The sequence below is a fragment of the Telopea speciosissima genome, chromosome 7 (genome assembly GCF_018873765.1).
Source record: "Telopea speciosissima isolate NSW1024214 ecotype Mountain lineage chromosome 7, Tspe_v1, whole genome shotgun sequence".
In the NCBI taxonomy this organism is placed as follows: domain Eukaryota; kingdom Viridiplantae; phylum Streptophyta; class Magnoliopsida; order Proteales; family Proteaceae; genus Telopea; species Telopea speciosissima.
Genome location: NC_057922.1, coordinates 26,886,166 through 26,901,672, shown reverse-complemented (window position 1 = coordinate 26,901,672; position 15,507 = coordinate 26,886,166). Strand labels below are relative to the sequence as shown.

The window sequence follows — 15,507 nt, the reverse complement described above, 5'->3', positions numbered from 1 at the left end:
TCATCGATGTGGGTGATATTGGTGTATAGATTCATCAAGATCTTCAATTAACTCTGATGATAAAAATTTTCTTGGAGAGGGTGTTTTGAGGACTACATCTTCAGTAGAACAGCAGTTAAGGGTCTTTGGGTTCCTCTCAAGGAGAAGACTTGATGCTGATTAAAATAACAAAGCCCATGAGAGTTTGGATAACAGTAACACTCAAAACTTTGTGAAGATGTGTTACACATCATTAAGCATTTCTCTGATTTTCCAATCCAATTTTGACTTCACCACAAATTAATTGCTGCTTTGGGAATTGTTAAAAAAAAGTATTATTGAAGAATTTGTGCCATTGAAGAAAAGGGAATGATCACCATACATTAGAGGGCCTTTTGTGGAGATGAGCCACCAAAGTCTACTTGTAGCCAATTCAGAATTTACCCAATCTATCCAACAATTACAACAGTGCTGAAAATTGTTTTGTCATTGCCTTCAAACCAAGGGTATAGATTCCCAACACGGCATAGAATTACAACAGTACTGAAAATTGTTTTGTCATTGTCTTCAACCAAGGGTATAGATGCCCATCACCACATAGAGGTCTGATTTTTCATTCCTTTTTTTTTGTTTGTAAGAATAAATTTTATTGCAAAACGGGGCAAGAGTAGCGCGAGACATCCTGATTACAAAGATCAAGCATCCAAGGAGTGGAGAGGAGCCAAATTGTCTACCAAGGCGTGCAGAGGTGCCAAACTGGGAAAATTATTTCCTGCAATTTCCTGCTCGATCCAATTCTCTAGTGCTTGTAATAAGAGGGAGGTGGACCCCTCCCAAGCAGGGGTGGAATGGTCGTGCCCCCCTCCCTTATTAGGGGGCACTAGAGTAACTGGACCGGACAGGAAATTACAGGGGATAAAGATCCTGCCAAACTGTCATACTTGGCATTGCCAGGGCCTTCCAGTTCCAAGCTAGGGAGTGAGCAATAGAATTCACTTCCCTATAATATGTATAAGCTGCAAGGCAACCGATATCGTCTATGATACCCAAAAGCTCAAAGGAAGGAGGGGTCATTACTCATGGAAGAAGGATATGAGTGCTGAGTTGATCTGACTCCAAGATTTTTCAGTCCAATTTTGACTTCACCACAAAATTAATTGCTGCTTTGGAAATTGTTAAATAAAGAAAGTATTACTGAAGAATTCATGCTCACCAATGTACCCAAAAATTACAAACAGTGCTGAAAATTGTTTCGTCATTGCGTTCAACCTAGGGTATAGATTCCCAACACTACATAGAACTTCACCACAAAATTAATTGCAAAAGTTTTGGAAATTGTGCCATTGAAGAAATAAGGGAATGATCACCATACATTGGTAGGGTTTTTGTAGAGATTAGCCAATCCAGAATTTACCCAATACAGCAAATGAATCGATCATTGGGTTACACAAGTTAGAGATGTAAACAAATAGTTGAAAATCAGGATTTGATTCGAATCTTTATTTGTTTAGGAATATCCATATACATCTGATCAGGGGATAATCAGATCCAATATGTATTCCATCCATTTCCATCCCTAAATCCTCTTAGAAGGAGACTTGTTGCTGTAACTGTTGTCGATACAAGGGAAGAACGAAATCGAAATTTAGGGTTTGAAATCTTAGTACGGAGAAAAAGAAAGGGTGATTGGTGAAAGAAATCAGGATTTTAAAGACGTATTATATGTGTTTAATTTGTGGCTATCGTCACCCAGTTGCGCAACACATGCTGCCCTTGCTCCCAAACATAGGGGCGCAAGAAATGACTGATACATCTCCTAGAAAAGGTGGCGTGCGCTGTGCAATCAAGTGGCGTTCTCTTTCTCATTATTTTTAAAAAAAAAAATTATATGTATACATATGAGTATTATACACATATTTACTAACTATGGTGTGGACCAGACCCAAATCACCAAATGCTTGGACCATGGTCCAACTTACTGGCATGACCATCCGTGAAACTTCTGGTTTCTACCAACTATGTACCATTGGGTCTAGAGACTGTCATGTTTTGTACTACATTGGGTCTAGAGACTGGGACCTCTTCCCTCTGGGCTCTGGGTCATGGTTGTTGCTAAGATACGACCAGAATCGTTCAAAGATTTGAAGTTAATTTCTAGCCACACACCCTAAACACTGGGCTGCAAACTTTATTGATGAGAAATCTTAATGGGGCAAAACATCAAACTGTCTGAGACAACTGCCAATCTTCAAAATGGTACAAATCCTGATTTTATAGCTTTGGGGGGTTGTTTGATTTAACTTTTCAGAATCACTAATTACTAAAGTGAGAAGGTTGGTTGGGGGGGGGGGGGGGGTTTCATATCTTGTCCCCAAATCCTCACTCATAGAGTCACAGTATATGCTTCCAAGAAACAAAGTGGCAGAGGAAGAGGAAGACTTCTTTGATGTGAGTTGCCAGTTGCCACATGCCTATTATATGTGCTGTTCTTCTTTTTAATGCAGTTCTCAGTGTCAGTTTGCATAGGTGGAAAGATTCATCTGGGCTTTCTAGTAGGCCGTAAATGGATCGGATTTGGCTCGGATATGGATAGGATGTAATCGGATTTAAAATTGTTTGGTCGCATACGGATACCTCTAAACGGATTTGGATGGATTCGGATGCGGATCAAATTCGAATTTTCAACCATCCGTTTATACCTCTGTCTTGTGTAATCCGAACCTTCCTCCCCCTAGTGGATACAATTCACTCTCAATCCATAATTTTTTATCATGATTCTCTTTTCCTCCTATTCTAGAACCTGTTGAATCTTCAAAAACCCTCAAGATCGTTATTTACTTAATTTTTTATAATTAAGTATTCGAATTTGAATTTTTATCGGAATATTTGGATTTTTTTCCGGATATCTCTAATCGAATACGAATACCCCTAAACGGATACGGATGCGAATCGAATTCGAATTTTCGGTTATCCATTTACAGCCCTACTTTCTAGAGATCCTCATTTCTATCTCTCTGAAAGACCAAAACTATCAACACAAAAAAAAGCCAAATATAAAACTGTAAAACTGGGTAATTTGGTAAAATTGGGGCACTTCCATCCCAATTATAATTTGATTATTGAGTTTGTTGAGTAGCCCTCCATGAGTTGGCAGTATTAATAGGAAGAACTCTGAGCACTCTGTCATCTGGGGACCTCTTTGATATGCTTCCAGAAATCTCTGCAGATCTTGACAGTCTATCTCAAATGGTTATCATTCAACCATGGCCACCCCAACTATCCCTTCAAAAAATTAAGAGATTCTCCTTTCTGATTTTAACACCAATTTGCTCTTCAAAGCTCTCTCTCTCTCTCATCTTCTCCTCATTGCTTGACCATACTGACCATTTATCTATCATCTCCCATTCCCAATCTACTAATATTTCAGGGAACTAATGGCCACCATTAAGCTTTCCACCTACTTAGTTTCACTTACCTTCACCTTCATTCTTGCATCATTCTTTATCCAAGGTAATATTCAGAGAAAAGAACACTGGCTTTTATTTCCTATTCTCCTTGCATTCTTTGATGTTTCTGCTCAACTTCCTAGTATTCAATTTTGTGTTCTTCTTATAAGGTTCAATGCAAAGTTGAAAACACAGATCCTATGTTGTTCTACTTTGTTAGTACCTTAACCAAATTTTGAAGCTTCATTCCAAATTTTACAAAATTTTAACTAATTGCCATCACTTTCATCTATTGGATACAAAATTTAACTTGATTAAGTATTGCAGGTCTTGCAACTCACGTAGTACTTCCTCATCAACAGGGGGCTTCCCATTCATCTCCATCACAGAAGGAATTGCATTTGCAGGCAAGAAGTCATCCAGAATTTATAAAAAAAACAAAAAAAAAACTACCCAGTAGATAGATACAGAGTTCCATCTATAGTTTTCTAATTTTATTACCTGAATCTCATAGGGTGCTAGTGAAGAAGCTGTGTGGAGGAAAAAGAATTCAAGGAGATTGATGATTGGATCTACAGCTCCAATCTGCACTTACAACGAATGCAGAGGGTGCAAGTACAAGTGTAAAGCTGAACAGATACCAGTAGATGCCAATGATCCTATCAACAGTGCTTATCACTACAGATGTGTATGCCACAGGTAATTATCAGTTGGATTGGTTCTTTCTTGAAAAATAGATGAAATGTTAAGCTTTCAGTAGGCAATTTGCAACCACCCCTGCAAGAAGAGAATGAAGCTATAGACTTTAGGAGATTTTCTGTGTCTTACTTAATGTGTTCCTGTTCCTTGTGTAGTTTGTTGAACCACTGAATTGGGTCTCTTATGAGCTGTAATTTGCGGTTAGAATGTGAATGAGAAACTCTCTGAATTTTGGGTCGATTGATTAATCTTTGTTTGATGCTGAAAGCCTGAAACATGCAATTCTTTACTGTTTCTGAATTCTGATTATAAGACTTCTCTCTTATTTAGGAAAAGATACAGAGAAAGCTCAAAAGATCTCATTTTTTTTTATTTTTTTTTATCACTTATAAGTTTCAGTGGGCTTATCATGTTGTTCTCTCATTTGGGTTCTTTTCAAAATATGAGATAGTTATCAAATTTCTATTACCAAGACAAAGGTGGAGAGAGTTTTTTTTTTTTTAATGCAAGATTATAAACCAAGCAATCTGAATAACTTTTCTGCCCAAAATGCATTTTGATTTTGGAATGAACCAAAACCCATTCTAGACTTCTAGTTGATGAGTATTTTCTTATCAGTATTGTTTGTTAGAAGGTTAGATGGAAGCTTTGGATGAGAGACGCTAGGCTATCTATCATTCTATCATGGTGTGAGGGTATGAAAGAAAGGGGGCACATGGATGTGGTCCCAATAAGAGGACACAAGAAGACTTACAAAGGATCACATGTGAACCCATGACTCTGAATAAGGCCATTTTTTTCATTCACTCAAACAAGAGAAAAAATGAGAGATGAAATTAATAGTGCTCTTCTTTGCTGTTTTTGGACCTTCTTGAATTCCATTTTTTTTTTTTTCCCTTTTTAATCTAAACAAGAACATTTTCAAGGTTTAGTTTGTGAATGGAAATTAAGTACCAAAAAATCGATTTGTTACAGAGCACCCTATCAATGGTCCAATCAAATGGAAAGTACTAAGAACACAGTGCATTAGATGCATGTAGATTCCATAGTACAATTTATTAAGAACCTGTTTGGGAATTGCCTGGATGCTCTGCAACCAAATTCGTGCAATGCAAGTGCAGAAGCAATAAGGGAAAAGCATCTCAAGGGTTATTTTTGTAAATACATTGGTGGCATGCCAATCAATTTTCAGAAATGCCCCCAAGATGCTCTTTCTTAGGACTCTCCATATCTCTCTTCTCTCTTCTTTCCACCTCCTCTTGGGCTATCTTATGATGTCAAGAAAAGAAAAGAAAATCGTCTATGTCACCGAAGTGAGATCAAATTTTCACTAAGAACAAGAGAAGAAAAACAATATATCCTTTGCGATTTGCCTCTCAAACCCAAATCGCTTGAACCCTCTTCTCTCCCTTTTTATACTCTTTGAATCACCCAGCCATTGCCATATGTTCCGACCCGTCAGAACTACCCAAGTAAGTCTTGTAGCCAATCCATCTTCAAAGAACCAACCCAAAGAGTACAAAAAAGATCCGTAATATTCTTCATTTCTTCTCTTTGCACAATAAATATTTTATGGGAGAGTGTTCTATGTGGGGGAGCGTGGCCCCTGTACGTGCACGAGGGCCAATGAGAATGTGAGTGGAAGCAGCATGGGGTGTGGGATTTATGCCGTTCATAGGGGTGGGGAGGTAATTTTAACTCCACTGTGTCTGCGTATGAGCGGTACACTCTCCCGCAAAGAACTTTTCTCCATATTTTATATCGCTTTTGCAGTTGGGTTTTGGGCTAGAAGTAGAAACTATGCCCAAAAAAAAAAACTGTATATTTATGTGGTTTGTAGTCTCTGAATCTAGTAATAAAACTGAAGCATAATTCAGGAAGGTGGGGCTCCTCTCCTTGGAAGCATCCCCCAATGAGGGCCCAATGAGGCATCTGACGGCCAGGCTGCCTGGCACACATCCCCACACACTTAGGGATGTGTGCCAGCCAGCCCAGCTGTTGGGCTGGTGCGCTCATTGGATCCAATTCAGGATCTTGGGGTACACTCGGGTTTCTTGGGATTTTAGGGGCACCTCCGGCACCCAAGCTTGGCCTTTATATAGCCCATTTAGTATACCATCTTCTATCTACTTTATTAAACCTCATAATATATTATTAGCTATGAGAATGTATTTTCTACCAAAAAAGCTATGAGATGTACTTTCAATGAGAGTGGACCTCGGCGTGACGGTAAGGTTGCTCAATTACAATTTAGAACGGGTATGAGTCAAAAAACGGCCTCTCTCTACGAAGTAGGGGTAAGGTAGTGTTTTATGCGAGACATCCATCCTTCCATACGTATACTCATTTGTACCATACATCTTCTCACATAGTTCTTTTCTTAATTTTCTCTCTCCTCCTTTGACCATATGGGTCCCATGTGAATGATACCATCTTCCAAGTTGTCATTGGTGTGGCGTGAAAGAACAACCCCCCCCCCCCCCTCACCCTTCATGCACACGCTCACACAGAGGTAGCGTGGGGATCCGTCTCCCTTATATTAACTATTCTTGGAATGACTAACAAAAATGCCAAGCCTGATTTGTTTATATATTGGGCTTCAATTCAGCCCAAATCTAGGGAACGGCAACTCTCTGAAGTTGATTTCATTACTTGAGCAAGAATTCAGCCCAAGTTGCATCCTTCCATCCATCTAAACCAGCCCAAGCCCAGGCTGCTTAAAAAATGGGCTGGTCTGATGGTTGCATTTTCGAATTGTTATCCCCTCTAATTCCTCCAATTCCTCACATGGGGGCAGAAATGATCACCCTACCCCCTGCCCGAAAATACTGCCCAAGGTGAGGTCCACTCCCCTTATTAAAAGAATTGAGGAATTGGAGGTGATAATTATTATGCATTTTCTTACCTTCTGAGGAAATGTGTGCTGGTTTGGGTTCGGCAAAGGACCCTCCAAGCTGAAACTCAACCAGCCCAAACCCAAGCAAACACCACTCTTTTCCAAAACCTGATCCAGGGTGCCATAATCGAGCTAAAACGTACCCGGTTCATTGGTGGTGGGTTTTCCATAATTAGGACTTGAGGCCCGGAGAAGGTTGGCACATCCTGCTGTTTATCTTCATTTCTTGGGCCACGTCGAGCTGGGGGTCCATGTGGATTTTCAGGGGTGGCAGCCTCAAGGAAATTTTTTTTGGATTTACATGGGGTAATTCAGAAAAGTGTATCTTTTTGTTTTCCCTATAAATTAGAAGCGATGAGGGTTATTAGGGTTACAAAGAATTCTTTGTACACACACAAAGGTGTGAGGAAAAGAGCTTATAACCATTTCTCCATTGCTAATGAAACTACTCTCATGATTCCTTGGACGTGGGTATCTTGTCGAACTACATATATCCTTGCATTGTAGTTTTGTGATTGTTTCTTCTTTCAATTTTGTTGTGTTTTTCTGCATCATGTATAAGTTTTCGTTTTGACACACCTTGCTATTGATTAAGTGGATACCGAGTTTCATGAACAAATAGTGACTTCCTATTCATATGTTAAGTTACAACGAATTTGAAGTTGATCATATACCAAAATAAAGCTCTGAAAATTCACAAAAATTCAAGTTATTGAAAAATCAACTAAAACAGTTGAAATACTGAAAATAAAAAGGAAAAATATCAATACACGTGTCCAATTTAGATTGTATCTAATCTTATCCAACTGTCAAAATTGCCTAATCACCCGTCAGCATTGCAACATTTGTATGGACTGTAAAGGAAATGGCCCCTTGATAGGCCATCTAAAAGACCTCTTGTCATGATAAATGGAACTTCTTGAAAATCAAATGAGTGTGATAAAATCACAATGCATGTACATGAATTGAATCTGAACCATCCAATTGGTACAAACCATGACAAAGTTGAGATGAAAATTAAATCCTTATTATATCTAAAAAGCAACATACACTCCCACAACAAGTTACAAGTTGGCGGAAACTTTTCTCCTCCAGTTCCCAGCCCTGCCTTGCATCAAAAAACACAAAAAAAAAAAAAACAAAAAAGATTCCTTGCCTGGCCCAATTTCCCCAGTGCTTGTAATAAGGGGGTGGACCCCACCCGAATAGAGTGTTTGGGCAGGGGTAGGGTGGTCATTGTGCCGCTCCTTATTATAAGTATTGGCGGAACTGATCGGACAAGGAACTGGAGGGGACAAAGATCCTTGGTTGGCAGTTTTTTTGAACTTTGTGTGACACTAGCTTTCATGCACAGAATATAGAAAAAAAAAATCATTCTTTATTTTTTCAAATAGGGGGAAGGGTTTTGGGTCATTTCGACACCCTATTATCCTAATCTCAAGTTTTGTGTGCGATCGTACATAGTGTATCACTGTGCACAAAACCTTTGGCCTAATTATTTTTAGGAGAATTCACTAGACCATTCATGGAATAAATTTCGCCCCCATATTGGATGAATCACTGAAATTGTCCTCTATTTTTTGTTCCTATTTTGCCCCTAAAAGTGCATCATGATCATCTGATTATGTGAGTCCCAAAAAAAAAAAAAAATTTTTAATTTTTTCACAAAATTTTTTTTTTTTCTTTCTAAAAAATGAATAAAGAATTATCTGTAAGATAAGGTAGCATAGGTACCCTGATGGCTAAGAGAACTCTTAACCATTTCAAATTTAAGGAGAGGTTCCCTACAATGCTAATGTGGGACAATGTGGGTGAATCTCCCACATTACACCGTTTTTTTTTTCTTTTATGAGAAAATAAAATATATTAAAATTACTTAGAGAGTATATACATTGATTTTGTAGATTGAGCAAATTTAGCCAAGGTAACAGCTACTACAAAAAAAAAAGGATCCCCCTTAGTCGTAAAGGAAATATCAGGTCCTATATTTTTTTTTGGTGAAGAAAAGTACTATTAATTAGAACATAATGGTAACATTGTTTTCCGAACAGTTGGAGGAGACTAAGTTAATCCTAGCAAATTTAGCAAGCCTATCAACAGGGGCAAGAAAAGATCTAGGTTGTTTTAAAATATGTACAGACCCAATTCTTGAAATGAGAAAAGATATGTCATGCAACCATGTAAGAACTTCATAAGGCCAAGGATGTTCTTCCGGGGAGGTAAGCCAATTCCCGATCTCCTGCGAATCAGTCCACACACTCATTTGTTGTCCTGCCAATGGAAGTGCTTGCTGGAGCCCTTCTTGTAGCCCTCGTAACTCGGCTTCTTGTGCTGACCCTACAGCACCATAATTCATAGAAGATGCAAAACATGTTCGGTTATAGATGATTAGACATCCCCAACCCCCTTGAGAAGAAGATGGACAATAACTGCCGTCCGAAATTATAACGCATGCATCAGTCCCAACCAAGTCCATGTAAAGGGATTGGGTAATTGGGGTGGGAGATAACCCAGCTTTATTATTAAGGCATGTAGTAGGTTCAGCAAGATGTGGTACCCCTTCAGATGGACTAAGATTTAAGTCATGAATCCATCTATAAATATTTGTGAGAACCAACCTAGGATTCACCTGTTTACCATTAAACATGACATGGTTTCGCATCGTCCAAATGAATTATAATGTGATTGACACAATGCAGAGGATAGTATTAACATGAGATTTTGATGAACCTCCCATTTGTAAGAGGGTGGTCCAAGCCTTCGTAAAGGTGTTTCCTGTAAGAAATTCAGTCCGAATACCAAGAGGAGTTGCAACCCAAATTCTTTTAGAAAATTCACAAGACAACAACAAGTGCCAGGGTATTTTTGAGGCAGTTCTACAGAGAGGACACAACATACTCGCCTGGTCTAGCCCAAAAAGTTTTGATTTTGTGGGTACACCATCATGGAGTACTTTCCATAGGAATAGGGGAAATTTTGGGGGTATCTTTAATTTCCAAAGCCGGTTCCAGAGCCAACTCGTAGGAGGTGAGGAGTGAGATGGCCTTTGGTATTTGATGAAATAGGCTATATTTTTTGTGGTGGGTTTCCCAGTTTTGGATATGGGGAAAAAAGATGATCAGGGAAAGGATGAACGGAGATGGAGATAGATGTAATATCATTCACAATGGGGAAAGGAAAAATAGAGTGAAGCAAAGGTATATTCCATGATCTGTTATTTAACAGTTCATCTACAGAGTTAAACATAGGATTCCTCTGGACTACCTAGTTCAAAGTGATAAAAGAGGAAGATGGGATCCAAGGATCATCCCAGATATTAATTGAGGAACCCTCACCAACTCGCCAACGTACCATCCTCCGTAGGGTTGGGAGAACAGTTCGAATGCTATTCCAAGTCCAAGATCCTGGTTTTGAAGGCCTTCTGGGGTTAAGAAGGGAATGGTCGGGGAAATACTCCCTTTAAGAAATTGAGTCCAGAGTGAGTTAGGTTCAGTGAGAAGGCGCCAAGATAACTTTAAAATCAGGGTACAGTTATGATCCTAATGAGTGCGAAGGCCTAAACCCCCATCCTTTTTAGGATTACATATTGCAGCCCAAGAGATAAGGGATAGCCGTTTCCCTGTTGAGCCTTACCCATCCAAAAGGCAGAGCTGACAGCATCAAGCTTGGAACATAGAGTTTTTGGAAAGAGAAGATTAGACATGTGGAAAGTCGGTATAGAATGAAGGACCGATTTAATAAGAGTAAGTCGTCCTGCCTGGGACAGAAAATTTGTTTTCCAATCAGCCAGCTTAGTTTGGAGCCGGTTCAAGATGGGTTCCAGGCATCTGGTTTTAGATCTGTTAGGGAAAAGGGAAGTACCAAGGTATTTAGAATACAGTCCCATCACTTTCATGTCCAAGGCATTGCATATCTCCTTCTGGAGCCGCTGGGGTGTATTTTTGCTAAAATAAATACTGCTCTTTTGTAAGTTCAGTTGTTGGCCCGAGAGGGATTCAAAGAGGTTTATGATGGCCCTAAGTGTATGAACATCTTCTAAGTTTGCACGACAGAATAGAAGGGTATCATCAGCAAAAAAGAGGTGGGTAATCTCGGGTCCACGTCTGGAAATCTTAATACCCCGAAATAGGTCCAATTGCCTATACAATAAGTTTTTTAATAGAGACCAAGGCCAAGGATTAGAGATTGGAGATGGAAAAAGATCAGTGATCCGATGATTTGAGCACTCGAAATTACTGCCCCACCTATGTAAAATAAACAATCTCATCCATGTTGATACCCCTGGGCATGCTCTCATTGGCCATGCGATCAAACAAGGTCCTTTTTTGCCCCTTTTTTTTAAGGTCTATCTCTCTCTCTTCCTACCTATGAAATATAATATTTGCCCCCTATCGTGGGAGGAGAGAGATAGACACATGGGAATGCTAGCGTATGCTACACAACCAGATAAGGAGCTCAATCCCTAAAAAAAATGGGAAGTGGTTCTGGAAGGAGAGAGATAGACACAGGGGAGTCTTGGCGTACACTATGCCCATATAAGGAACACAATCACTTAAAAAAAAAGGGAAAAAGAACTCTGTCCAAGAATGTGGCTTACGCCAACACTCCCTACACAGCCAGATAAGGAGCTCAATCCTTAAAAAAATAGGAAAAAAGAACTATGTTCAGGAGTGTGGCCTATCCTATGAGTCTATCTCTCTCCTCTCCATATGAAAACACAACCATATCCCCTTATTTTGAGGAGAAAAAGAGATAGACACATGAGAGGGATTTGGGTCCTCTATAGCGCGACATGATGTGTAGCGTACCATCTGACGGCTCATAGTGCTTGGGCACGTAACCCAACACACAGGCGGGGTGTTGGGCCACGTGCCCAAGCACTATGAGCCGTTGGATGAGCACTACACACCATGTCGTGCTATAGAGGAGCCCAACGCTACATGAGAGTACTAGCATAGGCCACACTCACGGACAGAAAAATATTTCCAAAAAAATTAATGGAAAATAGTTCTCTATCCGAGATGTCTTATCATATGGGGGAGGAAAGAAATATACACATGAGAGTGTTGGGATACTTCATGCTCCGAGATAAAATTCTTTTTTCTTAAAAAAATATCTGAGTATAAAGTTAAAAGATCTTACGTGTATGTTTTCTATTGACCTCCAATTGAATAGTACTCCATTTTCAAGACAACACTATCATGCTTACTTGTTTAATTTGGTAACCTTCCCTCCTTTTTGAAAATAAATAATGACATTGACCCTTTGACTCCCTTTTTTCATAGGGATTGTCCGGGTTAAACCCGACCCATTCTGATAATCAATTCGTGAGCATCAATTAACAAGTGAGTCTAGGCAAAACAAGCACAATTGTGGGTCGGGTCAGGGATGAACAGTTGAACACCCCTCCTTAGGCCTAAAGGTTGATCCCTTTCACTTATAGTGCAACTTTGAAACTGAAATTAGAACCTAACCCACTACACAAATCATATTCAACATTGAAAGTTATGCTCAAATTCAGAACCCACAAGAATCCAATAATTAGACGGGGAGGATGAAGATTATTGTTGAAATATCCAATCCAATTCATTAAGGGTGTCAATTGGTTTGGTTTTTGGTTCAAGATATAATATGAACAAATCAAAATCGAATAGTTTTCATAATCTCAAATTGAAATCCAATCGGTTTTGAATTTATCCAGTGCTTATTTGGTTTCATTTGATTCGTATACGTTTTCAGTATTTTGGGAATAACCTGATGAAACAAATAAAATGAAAAAAAAAAGGGGGTGCTGTTCTTTGTCCCGCAACACAGGTTGCGCCCAGGCACATAGGGGTGGGCGCAAAGACCACCTTACCCTCTGAGTGACAGCCCCATGTGCCTGGGCGCAACCTACACTGCGGCACGAAGAACATTCTCCCAAAAAAAAAATTACAACCTCACCAATATACATTTCCACTATATCAATTACAGTATCTATATACCCTTTTTACACGAATTTCAGGATTACTCTTTCTTTGTTTCACTGATCCGATATCAGCCAGGTATCAATATCAATCATCTTCAAAACCGTGCAGTATCGGTCACATTAGATAATCCAATACCAATACCAATACCGATACACAGAGGTGGGTCCTTCAAAAGAGACATGTTTTTTCCTTCTCCTTTCTTACTGGTTAGTGGTTACTGGCCACTGGCTACATGGATTGGAAATTTGGAATGAATTAGTTTTTTTGTTTTTTTGGTTAAAGATTGGAATGAATTAGTTGGAAAAGGAAAGTGGGAAGACAGAAGAGCTGGAAGAACATATATGGATTCCAAAAAAATAAAAGAAGCGCCAAGAATCAAGGCGAGAATCCTAGCCGCCCATATTAACAGGTGGCAAAATCACAGCAATGGAGAGCAATTAGAAGTCCATTTACACACATAGAAGAGAGAACAACTCACTTTCCATAAAAAGGTGTCCCTCCGCTCTGATCATTCCCTTTATTCGACGGTAGAGACACGAAGGAAAGATATAGAAAAGAAAGAAAACCTTTTCTAAGTCTTAATTTCCATTTGCCTTAAATAGAGACCATTTTTCTCGTTTGTCCATTCACACAGCTTCTTTATAGCTGTTCTACATTCCCATCTATTCGTCTACTGCATAACCCATTGATAGAGAGAGAGAGAGAGAGAGATGACAGAGGTTTCACAAGGTGAGGGTGTTACGCTCGAGGAGCTGAAGAATAAAATGGCGGATTTTGCGAGAGAAAGAGACTGGGATAAGTTCCACAGCCCTAGAAATCTCCTTCTGGCTCTGGTAACTTCAATAATACCCTCAAATCCCTAATACCCATTTCTGGAATCTCTTAGTTTTCCCTCTTTGCGTCAGTCGTAGCTTTCCTATCATCTGGGTTTAATCATTCCATGAACCTGGATGAAGAAAATGAAGATAAATCTCCGTAATTGCCTATTCACCTTGAAATAGTTTTCTCCTTATTAGTTCATGGTGGGTTTCTTCTTTTAAATGCTTTCATTTAGATAAAGGAAAAGGTTAGATTTGCTTGCTATTTGATATTTTTCAGGTGGGAGAAGTGGGAGAGTTATCTGAGATTTTCCAGTGGAAAGGAGAGGTACCAAAGGGTCTGCCAGATTGGAAAGAAGAAGAGAAAGATCACCTTGGGGAGGAACTTTCAGACGTTCTGCTATACCTCGTCAGGCTCAGTGATATCTGTGGAGTTGATCTCGGTAAAGCTGCCCTTCGTAAGGTTGAGCTTAACGCCATTAAGTACCCAGTTAAGCTCTGTAAGAGTTCTTCAAAGAAACACACCCAAATCGCCGCCACAACCACCACCACCACCACCACTGACAACGAAGGTGAAAGCAACAAGAGCTGCTCTGAAGACGTTTGATCTTTTTCCCATATGGGTAACTTTGTTTATAGGGCTCTAGGGATTTTATTATTAGATCTTGTTATAGAATTGTTAGACTCTTAATTCTTTTAAAAACTTTTCTGCCTTTTTTTTTCTTGGGTTTATCTGAGTTTGGTTGGGTTGGTAAAAAGGAGAATAGAAGATGGCCTGCATGAACACAATCTGGGGTGGCGTGCTTTGGTGTTTATTCTCAAAGATTTGGTTAATGTATTGGCAGCCAAAAGCGAGTCCCTCTGGAATCTGATGAGTGATGACTGATATGGATATGGCGGTGATGACTGATATCAGGAGAAAAAAAAATGGAATTGATGTAGACAGAATTCCTCTTGATGTAAATTTGTTAACATTTGCTTGGAATTAGGGTTTCTACTTTCTAGGGCATCACTTTGAATACACTTTTGGATGTTTGGATTTTAGTAGGGTTTCTGGCTTTTTGAAAAATTTGAATTTATGAATGAATTAATGAAATTGAAATCCTAATGCTAATGTTAGGGGAAGTTAGACTCAGGAGTCAGGAGTGTAGAACTGATACTGCAAATGTGCAATGGGGAAGGTGGTGGCTGATCAGATCATATCACAACATATCAAAATAAAAATTGGGAGAAAAGAAAGAGATCTTCTTTTACCATATTTAGATTTGGGAGCTTTTTCCATGTTTGGCCTCCGAGACTTCTTCTGGCCAAATCCCCATTGAAGCTCATAACACAATCCCTTTTCTTCCATTGTAGGCACCTTAATTTGTCACTATACTTATGATAACGATTGAATTGTTATTCTAAGCTTTACCAAAGAAAAAAGCATTGGGCACTCTAAGATGTGTTGGGCTCCTCTGTAGCGCCACAGGGATCCAACAGCCCACAGTGCTTGGGCAAGCAACCCAACACCCTGCTTGTGTGTTGGGCTGCATGCCCAAACACTGCGAGCCGTCGGATGGTGCGTTACAAATCCTATTGCGCTACAGAGGACCCAAATCCCTCTAATATAAGGGGAAGTTATACCTTTTTGTGTGTTGGGCTGCATGCCCAAGCACTGTGAGTCGTCGGATGGTGTGCTACAAACCCTATTGCGCTTT

At 39.5% G+C, this 15,507-nt stretch overlaps 2 protein-coding genes across 3 annotated transcripts; both read left to right on the top strand.

Annotated features, from left to right (window-relative positions):
• The first annotated feature begins 3,305 nt into the window (after positions 1-3,305).
• LOC122669856 lies at positions 3,306-4,129 on the top strand. 2 transcript variants are annotated; one of them, XM_043866734.1, is made up of 3 exons: positions 3,306-3,489; positions 3,753-3,832; positions 3,940-4,129. In XM_043866734.1, the coding sequence occupies exons 1-3, from the start codon at positions 3,414-3,416 to the stop codon at positions 4,126-4,128; spliced, it is 345 nt and encodes a 114-aa protein (XP_043722669.1). In that variant the 5' UTR covers positions 3,306-3,413; the 3' UTR covers position 4,129. The 2 variants fall into 2 exon arrangements, with proteins under 2 accessions (XP_043722669.1, XP_043722668.1); XM_043866733.1 differs by having other exon boundaries at positions 3,753-3,841.
• Positions 4,130-13,669: 9,540 nt separating this feature from the next.
• Positions 13,670-14,430, top strand: LOC122669444 (dCTP pyrophosphatase 1-like). The gene is made up of 2 exons (XM_043866210.1): positions 13,670-13,822; positions 14,088-14,430. Exons 1-2 carry the CDS (start codon positions 13,700-13,702, stop codon positions 14,412-14,414), a joined length of 450 nt encoding a protein of 149 aa, XP_043722145.1. The 5' UTR covers positions 13,670-13,699; the 3' UTR covers positions 14,415-14,430.
• The last annotated feature ends 1,077 nt before the right edge of the window (positions 14,431-15,507 follow it).